Source organism: Phoxinus phoxinus (assembly GCF_949152265.1).
Source record: "Phoxinus phoxinus genome assembly, chromosome: 8".
NCBI classification, from domain to species: domain Eukaryota; kingdom Metazoa; phylum Chordata; class Actinopteri; order Cypriniformes; family Leuciscidae; genus Phoxinus; species Phoxinus phoxinus.
The window spans coordinates 8,258,943-8,272,226 of NC_136883.1; the positions used below are offsets into that span (position 1 = coordinate 8,258,943).

At 37.0% G+C, this 13,284-nt stretch overlaps 1 protein-coding gene across 4 annotated transcripts in view; it reads left to right on the forward strand.

The window, feature by feature from the left end:
• Window positions 1-13,284, forward strand: part of vaspb (vasodilator stimulated phosphoprotein b) — a 45,487-nt gene that overhangs the window by 30,422 nt on the left and 1,781 nt on the right. The window contains exons 3-12 of one of the 4 annotated variants that reach the window (XM_079621136.1): window positions 1,300-1,468; window positions 1,556-1,616; window positions 2,995-3,137; window positions 3,785-4,035; window positions 6,047-6,204; window positions 9,793-9,850; window positions 10,397-10,424; window positions 10,502-10,541; window positions 10,743-10,799; window positions 12,677-12,749. In XM_079621136.1, the coding sequence (XP_079477262.1) occupies window positions 1,300-1,468; window positions 1,556-1,616; window positions 2,995-3,137; window positions 3,785-4,035; window positions 6,047-6,204; window positions 9,793-9,850; window positions 10,397-10,424; window positions 10,502-10,541; window positions 10,743-10,799; window positions 12,677-12,749 (1,038 nt within the window). Of the gene's footprint in view, window positions 1-1,299; window positions 1,617-2,994; window positions 3,138-3,784; window positions 4,036-6,046; window positions 6,205-9,792; window positions 9,851-10,396; window positions 10,425-10,501; window positions 10,542-10,742; window positions 10,800-12,676; window positions 12,750-13,284 lie in introns of all 4 variants that reach the window. The other 3 variants (XM_079621137.1, XM_079621134.1, XM_079621135.1) reach the window with 3 other exon arrangements.

Genomic DNA, 13,284 nt, shown 5'->3' on the forward strand with positions numbered 1-13,284 from the left:
GCTCTGTAGTGGTAGAGCCCCCTCGTGGACAGTCTGTTAAACACATATATATTCACAGCATAAATTCTTGCTGGAATATACAAATATGTTTACAAAATCTGACACTTTGGGGTTGAACTACTTTGAGTATTAGCAAATAATTTGGTGCATTTAAATATACGTGAATCTAGATCTTGTTTAAAACCCATGTGCCTTGTTCTTGGACATGTAGTCTTTGTTTTTATGCTGTATTCATTCTTGGATTCATTCAAGTTTAAATAACCGCAAAAAAAATCGATATTAATATTTACTGAAATAAAAGCACCCAAATGTAGATAATTTAGGAGGAATAATTTATGGTGGCAGTCTGGCAGACGGATGAATTCTTTATTAGAAAAGTGAATTCAGAGATGAATATTATTTCTTGTGCGGTTTAATGTATGTTTGTCATAGGCCTATAGTCCATGGCAGTCCATTTTTTTCAATTGCATTTATCAATCTTTTTTAAGGGTTATTCACATTTGCGTATCTTCAACAATTTTTGTTTTGTTTTTGTTTTTCGAAATGCTCTTTGAGAACCGTGCATTTTGGTTCCTTCAGTTGTTCAGTTTTTGCACACAAGAATGCGTCCTGATTTTTCAGGAATTTTTTTGAGAAATATTTTTCAAATCTCAACTGTCGGGTCAGAGGTTACTCTTTCACCGTAAATCGATGCATGTGGCCGTCTGTCAGAAGTGAGTTATTTCACTTTATAAAGTTTAAAGTATGGATATTTTTCATACACAAACCCATCGCTTCACTTCAGAAGGCCTTTATTAACCCCTGGAGCAGTGTGGAGCTCTTTTATAATGGATGGATGCACTTTTTTTTTTTGCTTCAAAATCAGGACCGCCATTCACTACCATTATAAAGCTTGGAAGAGCCAGGACTTTTTTAACATAACTCCAAATGTATTTTGTCTGAAAGAAGAGAGTCATTTACACCTAGGATGGCTTGAGGGTGTGTAAATCATGGGGTAATTTTCAATTTTGGGGGAAATATCTCTCAGTACAATTACAATTGCATCACCTTGCCAACAAAAAAGAGCCATACAAAAGTTTAACAAAAAATATCATTCAGAAATGTAAAATATGTGCATCATAAAAGTATTTTAGAAATAGTCTATATGAATTGCATTTAAAAATCATTTAATTTAAAAATGTTCGCCACATTGATTATGCACAAATAATTAATTTCTCCAGTAAGCATAAAAGAGAAATTTTTTATACATGTGCATGTATGGCTTAATTTACATTTAGACGTGTGTCTTTTCTTGTACAGGTTGTGATGAATTGTCCAATTGTAAAGGGATTAAAATATAATCAGGCCACGCCAAACTTCCACCAATGGCGGGACGCTCGGCAGGTGTGGGGACTGAATTTTGGCAGCAAGGAAGATGCAGCGCTGTTCGCCAATGGCATGATGCACGCGCTCGAGATCCTCGATGGAGGTAACGTATTCTCACAGTCACATTTAAACCCCATTGTGACAGGGCGTATCTGTTCAACACAACCTTTTACAACTGCGTTGTCATTAGGTTTCCCCGCACGGCCCGTGTCCAATGGACCATCACCAGAAGAGCTGGAACAACAGAAAAGGTACAAACTTATTTGTTGTTGCGTCTGTAACAAAGAATTTGATAGGTTTTATTTGACCAGTATTTTCATTAGGTGATTTTGTTTTTGTTCGCTGTTTCCTTGGCCAATCTTTGACCTCATTTACAGATGCGCACGCACACACACACACAAGCAAGCACACACTCTCAAGGGATTTAGTGGTATTAACGCTCAAGTCTTTAGCTTTCCGTGAAGCCCCTGAAGTGATGGGGCAAATGTCCGGGTCAGGTCTTCTGACACTTAAATCCTCTTATTCTTTCTGGATACTACAGGGTACATTTTTTTTTAAATCATGATGGGGACACCTAATATTCAGCAATATTATTTACTAAATTATTTAAATTTTTTAAAGCCTGATTTTAGCCTCTGATTTGAGGCGTGTCTGCTGTGAGACTTCAGTGTTAACACCCACTGCTGTGATTGGCTGACATGTTTGCATATGAAATAGCTAGCATTACATGTGGAAATCTCTCGAATATGTTTACTACGTTCGAAGAATTGTGAGAATTTTTTTAAGTATTTAGATCTATTTCATCACATGAAAGGTTGCAGTGATGAGCAGATGACAGACAGTCTGTTGATCATTCATATTGTTGAAAAAAACCCCACTATCCTATCATTTGGAAGGTAATGATATTATTGCTCTCTCTCTCTCTCTCTCTCTCTCTCTCTCTCTCTCTCTCTCTCTCTCTCTCTCTCTCTCTCTCTCTGTGTTGTTATGGTTACCTTGATAAAGACTTTACATGGAGCCTGTTGACTCATGTCTTGACTTGACTGAAATGTTTTGAATGGCTCTCAGAGAGGCTTGACTTAACATGAAACCTGGCATTGCAGTCTTGTAAGTGCTTTAAAGAGTATGTATGTTTATGCGTGTAAGTTTGCATGCATGTTGCGTGCTTAGTCATGTTTTATATATACAGGCTCATTTAAGAGGTCTCGGAATGATTCAAAATATGTAAACCCACCAAAAAATTGTGTCTCACCGATTCACTCCAGTGACTGCATTGGCAACAGTGTCAAATAAAGAGATATTTTCACACTATGCATTTTTTAAATCCATGTTATAGGTTTTATTGTGAATAGTTATTTGTGTATATGATTTATTTAAAACAAAATCTTACATTTTAATCAATATGTCATAACTGAGTGTACGTAATGTGGACGGTTCATCGATTTCGATTCAACTTTCATTTGGAAGAAAGTATTATGTTCATATTATTTCATAATGTTTTTTATTTTTAATGTATTTTAATTTGACATTTTTCATGATTTAATTATTTGCTTATTGATTCACAAGTGTAATTTAAAATTGCAGTATTTGCCAAAATAATTGCAATGCCTTCATGTTTTCCCCCTCCAGATTGGAACAGCAGAGGTTAGAGCAGCTAGAGAGGGAGAGACAAGAGAGAGAACGACAAGAAAGAGAAAGACTTGAAAGAGAAAGACTTGAAAGAGAAAGACTTGAAAGAGAACGACTGGAAAGAGAACGGCAAGCAGCTGCAGGTCAGTAGAAAGTGTTTCACCTCAACAGAGAAATTCTGTGTATAGAATAGATTATTGCTGTCTTCTGAGTAGAGATAACCTGAATACTTTATGATTAAATATTTTTTTCCCTGTTGAATGCACAGTGGTGTTATGTCATTGTTGTCATTGCTTTAACAATCAGGTTACAGTATTATTAATTGTTTTTTAAAATGTATTATTATTATTTAAAATTGTATACAATTTTAAATTATAAAAAATATAATGTTGAAATTAATTGTTTTTACGATGCATTGGGATGTAGACGATTCCGAAACACAAAGTAATAAATAATGTTCCCACTATTTTAACATTTACAGCATGTGTGTGTTATTGTAACTTAAATACACTACTTGACAGTTTCATGCGTTTTTAGTATTTACTAGTGTTTATTAGTTCTAAATGCTCCTGTCGTCTGCTGTGTTCAGACTTAAATTGTGTACTTTCTTGGAGCAGATCAAATAAAAAGGGAGTTTATATATCTGACTGCTAGATTCATGAGACCAGTGTCGATTCTCACCCCTCACAAACCAAACCTCTCTACCCCTATTTCTGAGATAATAGATAATTAATACGTCATTTTTGTGTGTGTGTGTGTGTGAAAATCATGTGCTGTTGTTCTACTTTAGTCATTCCTCCTCCACCACCACTGGCCCCTGGAGGCCCTCCGGCTCCCCCTGGACCCCCACCTCCCCCTGGGCCCCCTCCGTCTGGACCTCCCCCACCACCTGGGCCTCCCCCCATGGGAGGAGGAGGAGCTCCACCTCCACCTGCTCCTCCTCTGCCCTCTTCTGGAGGAGGTGGAGGTGGGGAAGGAGGAGCAGGTGGCGGGGGTCTCGCTGCTGCTCTGGCAGCTGCCAAACTGCGCAAAGTGGCCAAGGTGAGACGATGAGTGACATGAGAATCACAATAAGAGAATTTCCAGAGGTTGAAATAATGTGTCACTTCCTTGTAACATTATTTATGGCCTTGGTGCAGTCACCCGAAAGTAAAATTCCTTTCAGAGGACGACCAGGTTATCACATTTTAATGATACACTTTTTCTTTTTCGTGGAATAACGTGCCCTTGTGAATCATGCATGTGGAATTGAAAGACCAGAAATGTGTATTAAAGTAGCACGCCGACTTTTTGGGACTTTAGCTTATTCACAGTATCCCACAGAGTTAGATAAGTCCATACATACCCTTTTCATCTCCGTGCGTGCCGTAACTCTGTCTGACGCACCCACCGCTAGCCGTATAGATTCTGGGAACTATATGGCGAAGCACTGCTATTGGGCGGAGTGATTAGCGCAACACTGAGCGAACTCTCTGCTCCTCACCACGGGGCGTCTCAGGTGCTGCGAGCAAATCACTCCGCAGAAGTAGCAGTGCTTCGCCTTCTGAGAATATAGTTCCCAGTATGTATACGGTTAGAAAATGGCTGTGTCTCATGTGACCTTGTTATTTGTACAACACAACACAACATGTAAATAGGAAATTGTTGGCGTTATTTTGTCACTTATTGGGAGCAGTGTGCTAGCTGGAGCCGTTTACCTCCAGTCTTTGTGCTAAGCTAGGCTAGCGGTGGGTGCAGAGTTACGGCACGCACGAAGATGAAAAGGGCATGTATGGACTTATCTGACTCTGGGGGATACGGTGAATAAGCTTAAGTCCCAAAAAGTCGGCGTGTTCCTTTAAGTAGATGTAGAACATAGAGAAACAGAGAATAAATTACTGGCAAATCTAAAACTTGTGTACTAAAGGTTTACAAAAATTAGGTAGACAGTAGAAATAAGGTAGAAGGTGACAACCAACTCTGAATCAACATGCACCAATGCTACATTTTTCTAAATGTCATAATTTGTTAACAAACAAGTTTTCATTACTTCAATGAGCTCATTGTTTCTTCCTTAAATTATTACATTGCTACAAGTTAATACATTTTTCGCTAACTGTGGTTTTGGATATGTACATTTCTGAAATACTTAAATTATTTTATTTTTGCTAGCATACAGTTACCTCTGATAACAGATAACTCTAAATTGTAATGTGGACATTTTCTGTAAAGCTGCTTTGAAACGATGTGTATTGAGAAAAGCGCTATTCAAATAAATGTCAATTGAATTGAACCAATAACATACAAAGCCAGATGTGAAATAAGAGCATAAAGGCCTGTTCACACCAAGAATGGTAACCATTGCGATAACTATAAAGTTTAAATAATTGTTAATGATTAATAATTGTTCTAATTGAATGAGAATAGGGTCCACACCACAACTATAACGATAATGACACAAATGAACAATTTTGTTCAAACATTGTTTTCTTCAGCCATCAGAATCCATTCCACTTTGATGAGCTAAAGCATTTAAAGTGGCAGATGACGTAACCGCAGCGCAGTTTTCTAATAAATAGAACTTTATGGGTGCATCAGTGTGGATGCTAATATAATTCTCTTTATAGTTATCGTTCTTGGTGTGACCGGGCCTTAATGTTCCCCTGGTGGAACTTTATGAAGACAGTGAAGTGATGAATAATGAAATAAGACATCCATTCACAAAGATGAAATTACAAACATGTGTACATGTTATTCAGTTTGTTCAGTAGTTTAAATGTTGAGACTGAACTCCCATAACATTTTGCGGTTACACTTTATTTTAAGGTGTCATTGTTACAGTGTAATTCTATATTTAAGTACGGAGTAATATTAATGAACTACATGTACTTACTATAGGGTTAGAGTTTGGTTGAGGGTTAGTTGCATGTAATTATGCCTAATGTACTGTTATTACTATGGTAAGTACATGTAACATGCGTAACAAGGACACTGTAAAATAAAGTGTTACCATTTTGCACACCATATTTTGTATGGCTGTCTGCTGTTACTGACTCAGTGCTTCCCCCTGCAGGATGAGGCTGCTGCTGCTGCTGGAGGAGGCAGTGCTGCGGTCAGTGTGGCTCCTAAAGCAGACAGCAGCCGCAGCAGTGTATCTCTGCCCAGCGGAGGAGGAGGAGGAGGAGGAGGAGGAGGCCTGATGGGAGAGATGAGCGCAATTCTAGCACGACGGTCAGTAGAAAAAAATATGAGAAAAAAGCAGACGGTAAATGTGAAGATTTCAAACGTATCTACCGCATTAACATTGGAACATGTCTCAGTTTTAAGGAGTTTGAAGGAATTTTTCAAATAAATATGATGTGATGGATGAGTAGCAGGCTCTCCCTCCATTATTAGATAAATTCAGTTCATCCCTCAGATTAGGGTTGTGCGATTAATTGAATTTAAGTTTCGATTTTTATTTGGGCCTCAATTATGATAACATGATAATTGAGATAAACCGATTAGTCTGCCACATTCCGTTTCTTTCCTTTAAGGCAGTGCACTTTCTCCCCACCTTAACGTCCGAATCAGTCAAATCATGTAATGAGACTGTTGTGAACCTTATTTCCAATAAAATATACTTGATGTATATCGCTATCGTGAAAAAAAATATGTAAGATATGCAAGCTCATATAAGATTTTGGTCATATCGCCCACTTCTAATCGTGTTAAATAATCGTGATTACAATGCAAAATTTACCAATATAATCGTGAGTATATTATAATCTAATGTAACAATATAATCAGCTCTTTCTCAGATTGTTAAAAAGAGCAGGAACTGAGCTGTCACATTAAAAGATTCTCTCAAATGTAAAGATATCAAACTCTGCTGCTCTACCATGAGATGAAACGGCGGCCAACTTGGATCACATGTGCCTTTTGATGACCAAACACAATATTACTTCAACGTCAGTGAATTGCTGTCAGAGTTGTACGATAGTATAACGCTGTTTGCAGATATTAATAGGAAAACAGAATCCTACCTGTCGCAAAACGATCAATCCAAACTGAATATTTAATGGTAAACATGTTGAAGAATAGCCGATTGTACTGAATCCTCTCCTCCATTGACATCCATTTGTTCTAACTACATACGGATACATAAATACATAAAAAATATCAAATATACAAAAATGTAGTAACAGTATTTCTTTCATTTAACCAGCTCATAAAAGTAATTTGAACTGGGCTACACTCTTCACGCTTTGTTTTTGACTGAACCAGACTGATTTATTCTGCGCTGGTTGCGCCGATTCGATTCTGCATGTTCAAGAACCAAAAGACATTTGGTTTTAGATATTTTTGTCTTTCCCTGATCAACCTGAAAGATGTTCTTGCGTGATTCGAAAATAACAGCCTGGGGTGTTACCAAGATTGCTGTTGATCGAAGTACTTACGTAATGACCTTGAAATGTAAATGGTGCTGGAGGCTTTAACACCAGCAATGTGAAGCACTTACATGAATTGCTCATTAAATGAATTGCTCATTAAAGTATTTCATATTTGAGCTTTGCATGACTAGGTGGATGCATTACTGACATAATTCCTGTAATTCGAGGTGCAGAACTCAGCTTTATAGAGTGCATTAGTGCATCCACTGTTTCAGCAGTGCTGTTTCGGAAAGTATTTTTCCATTAATTTTTTTCCATTGGGATTTTAAAGTCTTTGTTAAAGCATTATAATAAGCCATGAACTAGACCAACCAGCTATGATGTGAATAATAACATCACAAATTTTGATTTGGAGCAAAAAGTCAGACCAAAAAAAAAAAAAAAAAAAGGTACTACAAGACTATACTTAAAGGGGCTATGTGGAGTTTTCAGCGGCATCTAGCGGTGATGTTTCAGATTGCAACCAAAACGTTTGCATGCTTTTTTTTTTATTATTATGTGGAGTTTGTGTTGGAGTCCGTGTTGTGCTGGTCGTTTCTCAGTATTAGTAGACTCCATGTCATAAAGTTGCAGTCTCGTCGCTGTTCAGTGCAAAGTCAGTAGACGAGGCGAGAGGCTCGGGAGCGCGCATGCAGGTCTCAGTCACGTCACTGGATTTCGCGGCAAATCCGACCCTGAGCCTTCACATAGAAATAGGAATACTTGCTTTCAGAGGTAATAGCAAAACCTGCCAAGTGGATCATTTTATTGTGAGATTACAATACAACCCCTTCACACACAGGCAATAAAAAATGGATTCGTTTTAGTAGAAAAACTACACATAGCACCTTTAACGGCTATAATGAGGGAAATAACTACAATCCCATCAAGCATTGCGGATGACAATTGATGGATACAAAAAACAATGGAGAAAAATAAAACAATTCATTGAACGTTGTGCATTATATCTATAGAAACTATATAAGTTTCTTCCAAAATATACAAGGCCGATATAGAAATATCTTGAGACGAGAGTGATATTTGTATAAATACATATTTCATTTATTAGGGTAAATTGACAAATGCCCTCTTTTAAAGGGTTAGTTCACCCAAAAATGAAAACTATAATTTACTCACCTTTGTTGTTATAAATCCTAAACGGGATCGGTACGTTCAATCTAAATCTTCTGAAGAGACACAATCGCTTTATATGACAGATTTAAAGGGATACCGGTAATTCACCCAAAAATGAAAATTAGCCCATGATTTACATACACTCAAGCCATCCTTGGTGTATATGACATTATTCTTTCAGACGAATACAATCAGAGTTAGATTAAAAATGTCCTGGCTCTTTCAAGCTTTAAAATGGCAGTGAATGGCTGAAGTCCATCAAAGTGCATCTATCCGTAATAAAAGAGCTCCACACGGCTCTGCGGGGGTTAATAAAGGCCTTCTGAAGTGAAGCGATGCGTTAGTGTAAGAAAAATATCCATATTTAAAACTTTACCGACTAAAATATAGACGGCCTACACAAGTCAACTTACGCCAAAAGAGTAACACTTGACGACGTAGCGTGAGGTTTGACGCCTCCCGCGGTTCAAACAAACAGGGCCGGGCAACAAACATTTCTCGTTTTAGACTTCTAATTCGTGGCTGGTGTTTCGTTTTGCTCTATCCTCTGAGCTTCCGCGTTCATCATTACGTTGTTCGTTGGGTCTGGGGTTAGTCTTCCACCGTAAATCGATGAGTACAGCCGCCTGCCGGAAGCAGGAGTTATTTTAGTCAAGACAGTTTTAAATATGGATATTTTTCTTACACGAACGCATCGCTTCGCTTCAGAAGACCTTTATTAACCCCCTGGAGCCGTGTGGATCACTTTTATCATGGATAGATGCACTTTGATGGACTTCTAAACTTAAACGGCCATTCACTGCCATTATAAAGCTTGGAAGAGCCAGGATATTTTTTAAATATAACTCCGATTGTATTCGCTGAAAGAAGAATGTCATATACACCTAGGATGACATGAGGGTGAGTAAATCATGGGGTAATCTTCATTTTTGGGTGACCTTTAATTTAGGCTTTTACTCCCATACATTGATCCATAAAAATCTCTCAGGTTTCATTTCTTAATTTGTCTGAATGAAAGCCTTGGTTTGGAATGACACGACCATGAGTAATTGCGTCAACTCTTAATTCAAGTAATTCATCCTTGCGCCAAATTTATTACTGTTAATGCTTCTTTCATTTTATTTTACAGACTTGCTACTAATGCTATCTATAGATATTAAGTTGTAAATAACCCATGATATTTCTTTGGCTTGTGTGTTAAAATCTATTGTAAATGCCTGATTTTTTTTTTTTTTTTTTTTTTTTACTGTTGTCATTGTGTTTGCTGACACAGGAGAAAAGCAACCGATAAAGGGGAGAAGCCTCCTCCCAAAGCAGAAGAGCCCAGTAATGTAAGAACACCTATCTTTTAAGGCTCATTATGGGTAAATGTGTCAATTCACAAACAAAGCATTTGCATGATTTTCCCCACAGTTAAGCACAAACACACTGATTCTAAACATTTCATTAGTTATGATTGCCTACACAATGCTACCCTTAACCATAACCTTAGTATAGCATATTCTGATAGACAGCATTACCGGTTGTCGGGATCAGATTCATCTAAAATTTTCTGAAAGTCTGATATTTTCTTAACAGGAACTGTGTTCATTTGACCGATGAAATGGGTTGTGAGGCGGGGTTTGTGCTTAACTAGTTTTGAGGGGAATTTTTTTTTTTTTTAACCTGTAAATCAACTATTTAAAGTGCATGCAAGAGTCTTAAAAGATGTATATAGCTGGTCTATAGACTTGAGATGGAATATAGCTGCTGTAACTGTAAATGTAAGGAAGTAAAATTGAGTTAGACTTGAAACACCAGCACTATTACTGAATGATGTAGAAACACTCTTTAATTCTACTCTGTCTGTTTCTATTCCTTTACCTGTTGATCTTCAGGATGATTCTGACAGTCAAGGCCCAGGCGGTAAGAATACAATGCATTTGTTATTGATATTTGTGAAATTTGTGAGTCTTTTGTCATCTGTGATTTTTCATTAACAGACTTTAGAAGACCATGGGAAAAATCCGCCACCATGCCCAGGTAAACACTCATTTACAGACTCATACTGAACTGTATTGAATATTGAATTGAAAACTTTTGTCTAAATCATGCAACAGAACTGAATCTCCGTTAGTCTGGTGTTTGAAGAACTTCAGCTGTTGAGTGAGTATGGACAGTGTGACTGTCCATAGGGCCCTGTAGTTTAAAGTGAAGTATATATACAGTACATGTCTCAAACAGGACTAACTCGGCACCCAGAAGTCTGGAATCACCCTCTTCCACTAGCCCACTTACCAGGTACTTTTACTACAGTAAGCTCTCATGTGGTTATGGTCTAACACTGTCAGCGCTCCTGGTTCCCCTGCTTTCACACACACATTTGCCTAAACATGCAATGCATGCATTTCTGTTTCAAAATATTTTAAAATGCAATTTATTCCTTACTACCGGAAAGAAGTAAGGGAAAAAAAACGATATGGGAGGAAATAAAAAATGTCAATGCATTTGCGTTCCCTTCAACGGATTCACGTTCCCCCGAGAAACTTTGCCTTTGGTAATGGTGAATGAAAAGTTTCTCAAGAAGAGAACTCAAAAGCATTATAAGACATTTTTTCTCATAGTTCATCACTATGTCCCATTAAGTGCTCCGAACATTTCTTATTATCAATGTTAAAAACAGTTGTACTGCTTAATTTTTGTAGAAACTATGTTATAATTTTTCCAGAATTCTTTGAATAGTAAGTTAAAAAAATCTGCATTTATTTGAAATAGAAATTTTTCGTAACAATGTAAAAGTCATTACTGCCACTTTTAATCATTTTGATCAGTGTTGTCAAATGATAAAAAAACCAACTAATTAATCACACATTTTTCTGTAATTAATCATGATAGACAGTTTTAAATAATTACACTTTTGCATTTTTTTTGCAAAAACGTTTCTGTTACATAAATATGTAACCCTGGTTCCTCAGTAGGGAATGAGACGCTGCATCAGTAGAGCTCTAGGGCAGCGCTTGCACCATTAGGTGAGATTTTGTATGAGCTTCAGAAAGTTGTCACACCTGGAGAGTGTTCTCATAGTGTCAGCTACAGGCACAGTGTCAAGTGAACATATGAAAGGGAACATTTACTTTATAAAGCACTTTTTTTGTTGAGGACATGCCCAAAATTAGTTATCATAGTGACCTGACATAGCTAACTTGTAACTTCTAAACAGATTGTCAGCAATTTTGTCACCAAAGTATGGATATATTTTAACTAGTCTAACACACACACACACACACACACACACACACACACACACACACACACACACACACACTGTTGGTTGTTCAGGGAGACTGGACTTAACTCAGCCCATCATGAGACTGGAGTGGATCTGAGTTTCTGATCTTGTTTGGCTTCATCTTTACTGGTTTTGCCATCTTTAAACTCGTGGGCTTTGGAAAACTCTTTGGCTTTCTGTAGTGTCTGTAGATCTGTGCAAGACTGTCACAGTATTACATGCTTTTTCCCCCCAACAGTATTACAGGATTTATTTAAGGGTTTTGACATTTACCTTCAGGCTTGGGTTTATTGCTTTGATTCTGCTGCTGTTCTCTTATTGTCCACAGGGGGCTTTGTGTTACTGACTTTATTACTTCTGTTTCCAGCAGATCTGTGTCAGAGCCCGTATTACAGCTCTCTCCACATCCATGACTTAAATTCTAAAACCACAGCATTACTTTGCTGCATAAAAGAAAAGACGAATTAATATGTAAGATTAGAATTAACACCCAAAATGTTGTAAAAAGTGCACAATCACTTTTTCCAGTGAATTTTTGAAGTGTGTATCCTTGCTTTTTTCCTGCTAATATTGCACAAAACCTCTTTCACACTGGAAAAGGATGGTTATTCACTTTCGACTTTTTCAAAGTAAATACATAGAAATGAACTGCAGTCGTATTTGTGAACAGCAGTTTTTTGTTCCAGTTGAAGCCATAGAAGTGAATGAGACTTTGATGCTGGGTTTTTCCTCTAAATAACTCTAAAAGTCATTTTGGACTTTTTTAAGCTGGTCTATTGCCATTTGGGGTGGTGTACAGGCCGTTGCTTTCTCCTTTCTCCGTTTTTCCTTTTCCCTCCTCTTTTTACCTATTTCCTTTTATTAATTACTTGTCTTTCTGTCTCTTCAGGATGAAACCTGTTAACCAATCAGCAGAGCAGGACAGTGGAGAAGGAGAGTCAGAGATGGAACGAATTAAACAGGTCAGAATTGAAGTCAATAAACCAATAGCTAGCCATACGGGAATGTTAAAAATACTAGTGTTTTATGGAAACTTGATTAAAAAATAAAAAAGGTAATTGCGACTTTTTATCTCACAATTCAAAATTTTTCTCCATTGTGAGATATAAACTCACAATTGCAAGGAAAAAAGTCATAATTTGCTTATTTATATCTCACAATTCTGAATTTATTTCTCTTTTACCACAAAATACAGCATACCAGTACATAGTTACATACACTACAGTTGTTTCCATTACAAGCATTTTTTTTAAATCCAAATAGAAAAAAGTAGAAAATACAGCCGTATATCGACATTCAAAAAAATAAATATATATGTTTTTTTTGTTGCCATATCTCCCAACTCTAATTTAAATAGAAAACCGTTATTTTAAATTGTAATAATATTTCACAATATTACTGTTTACTGTGTTTTTGATCAAACACTAACTATGTTGAGTGAATTGTTAATTGAATGAATTATGTTAAATAATGAATTTAGGTCACTTTCACCTTAAC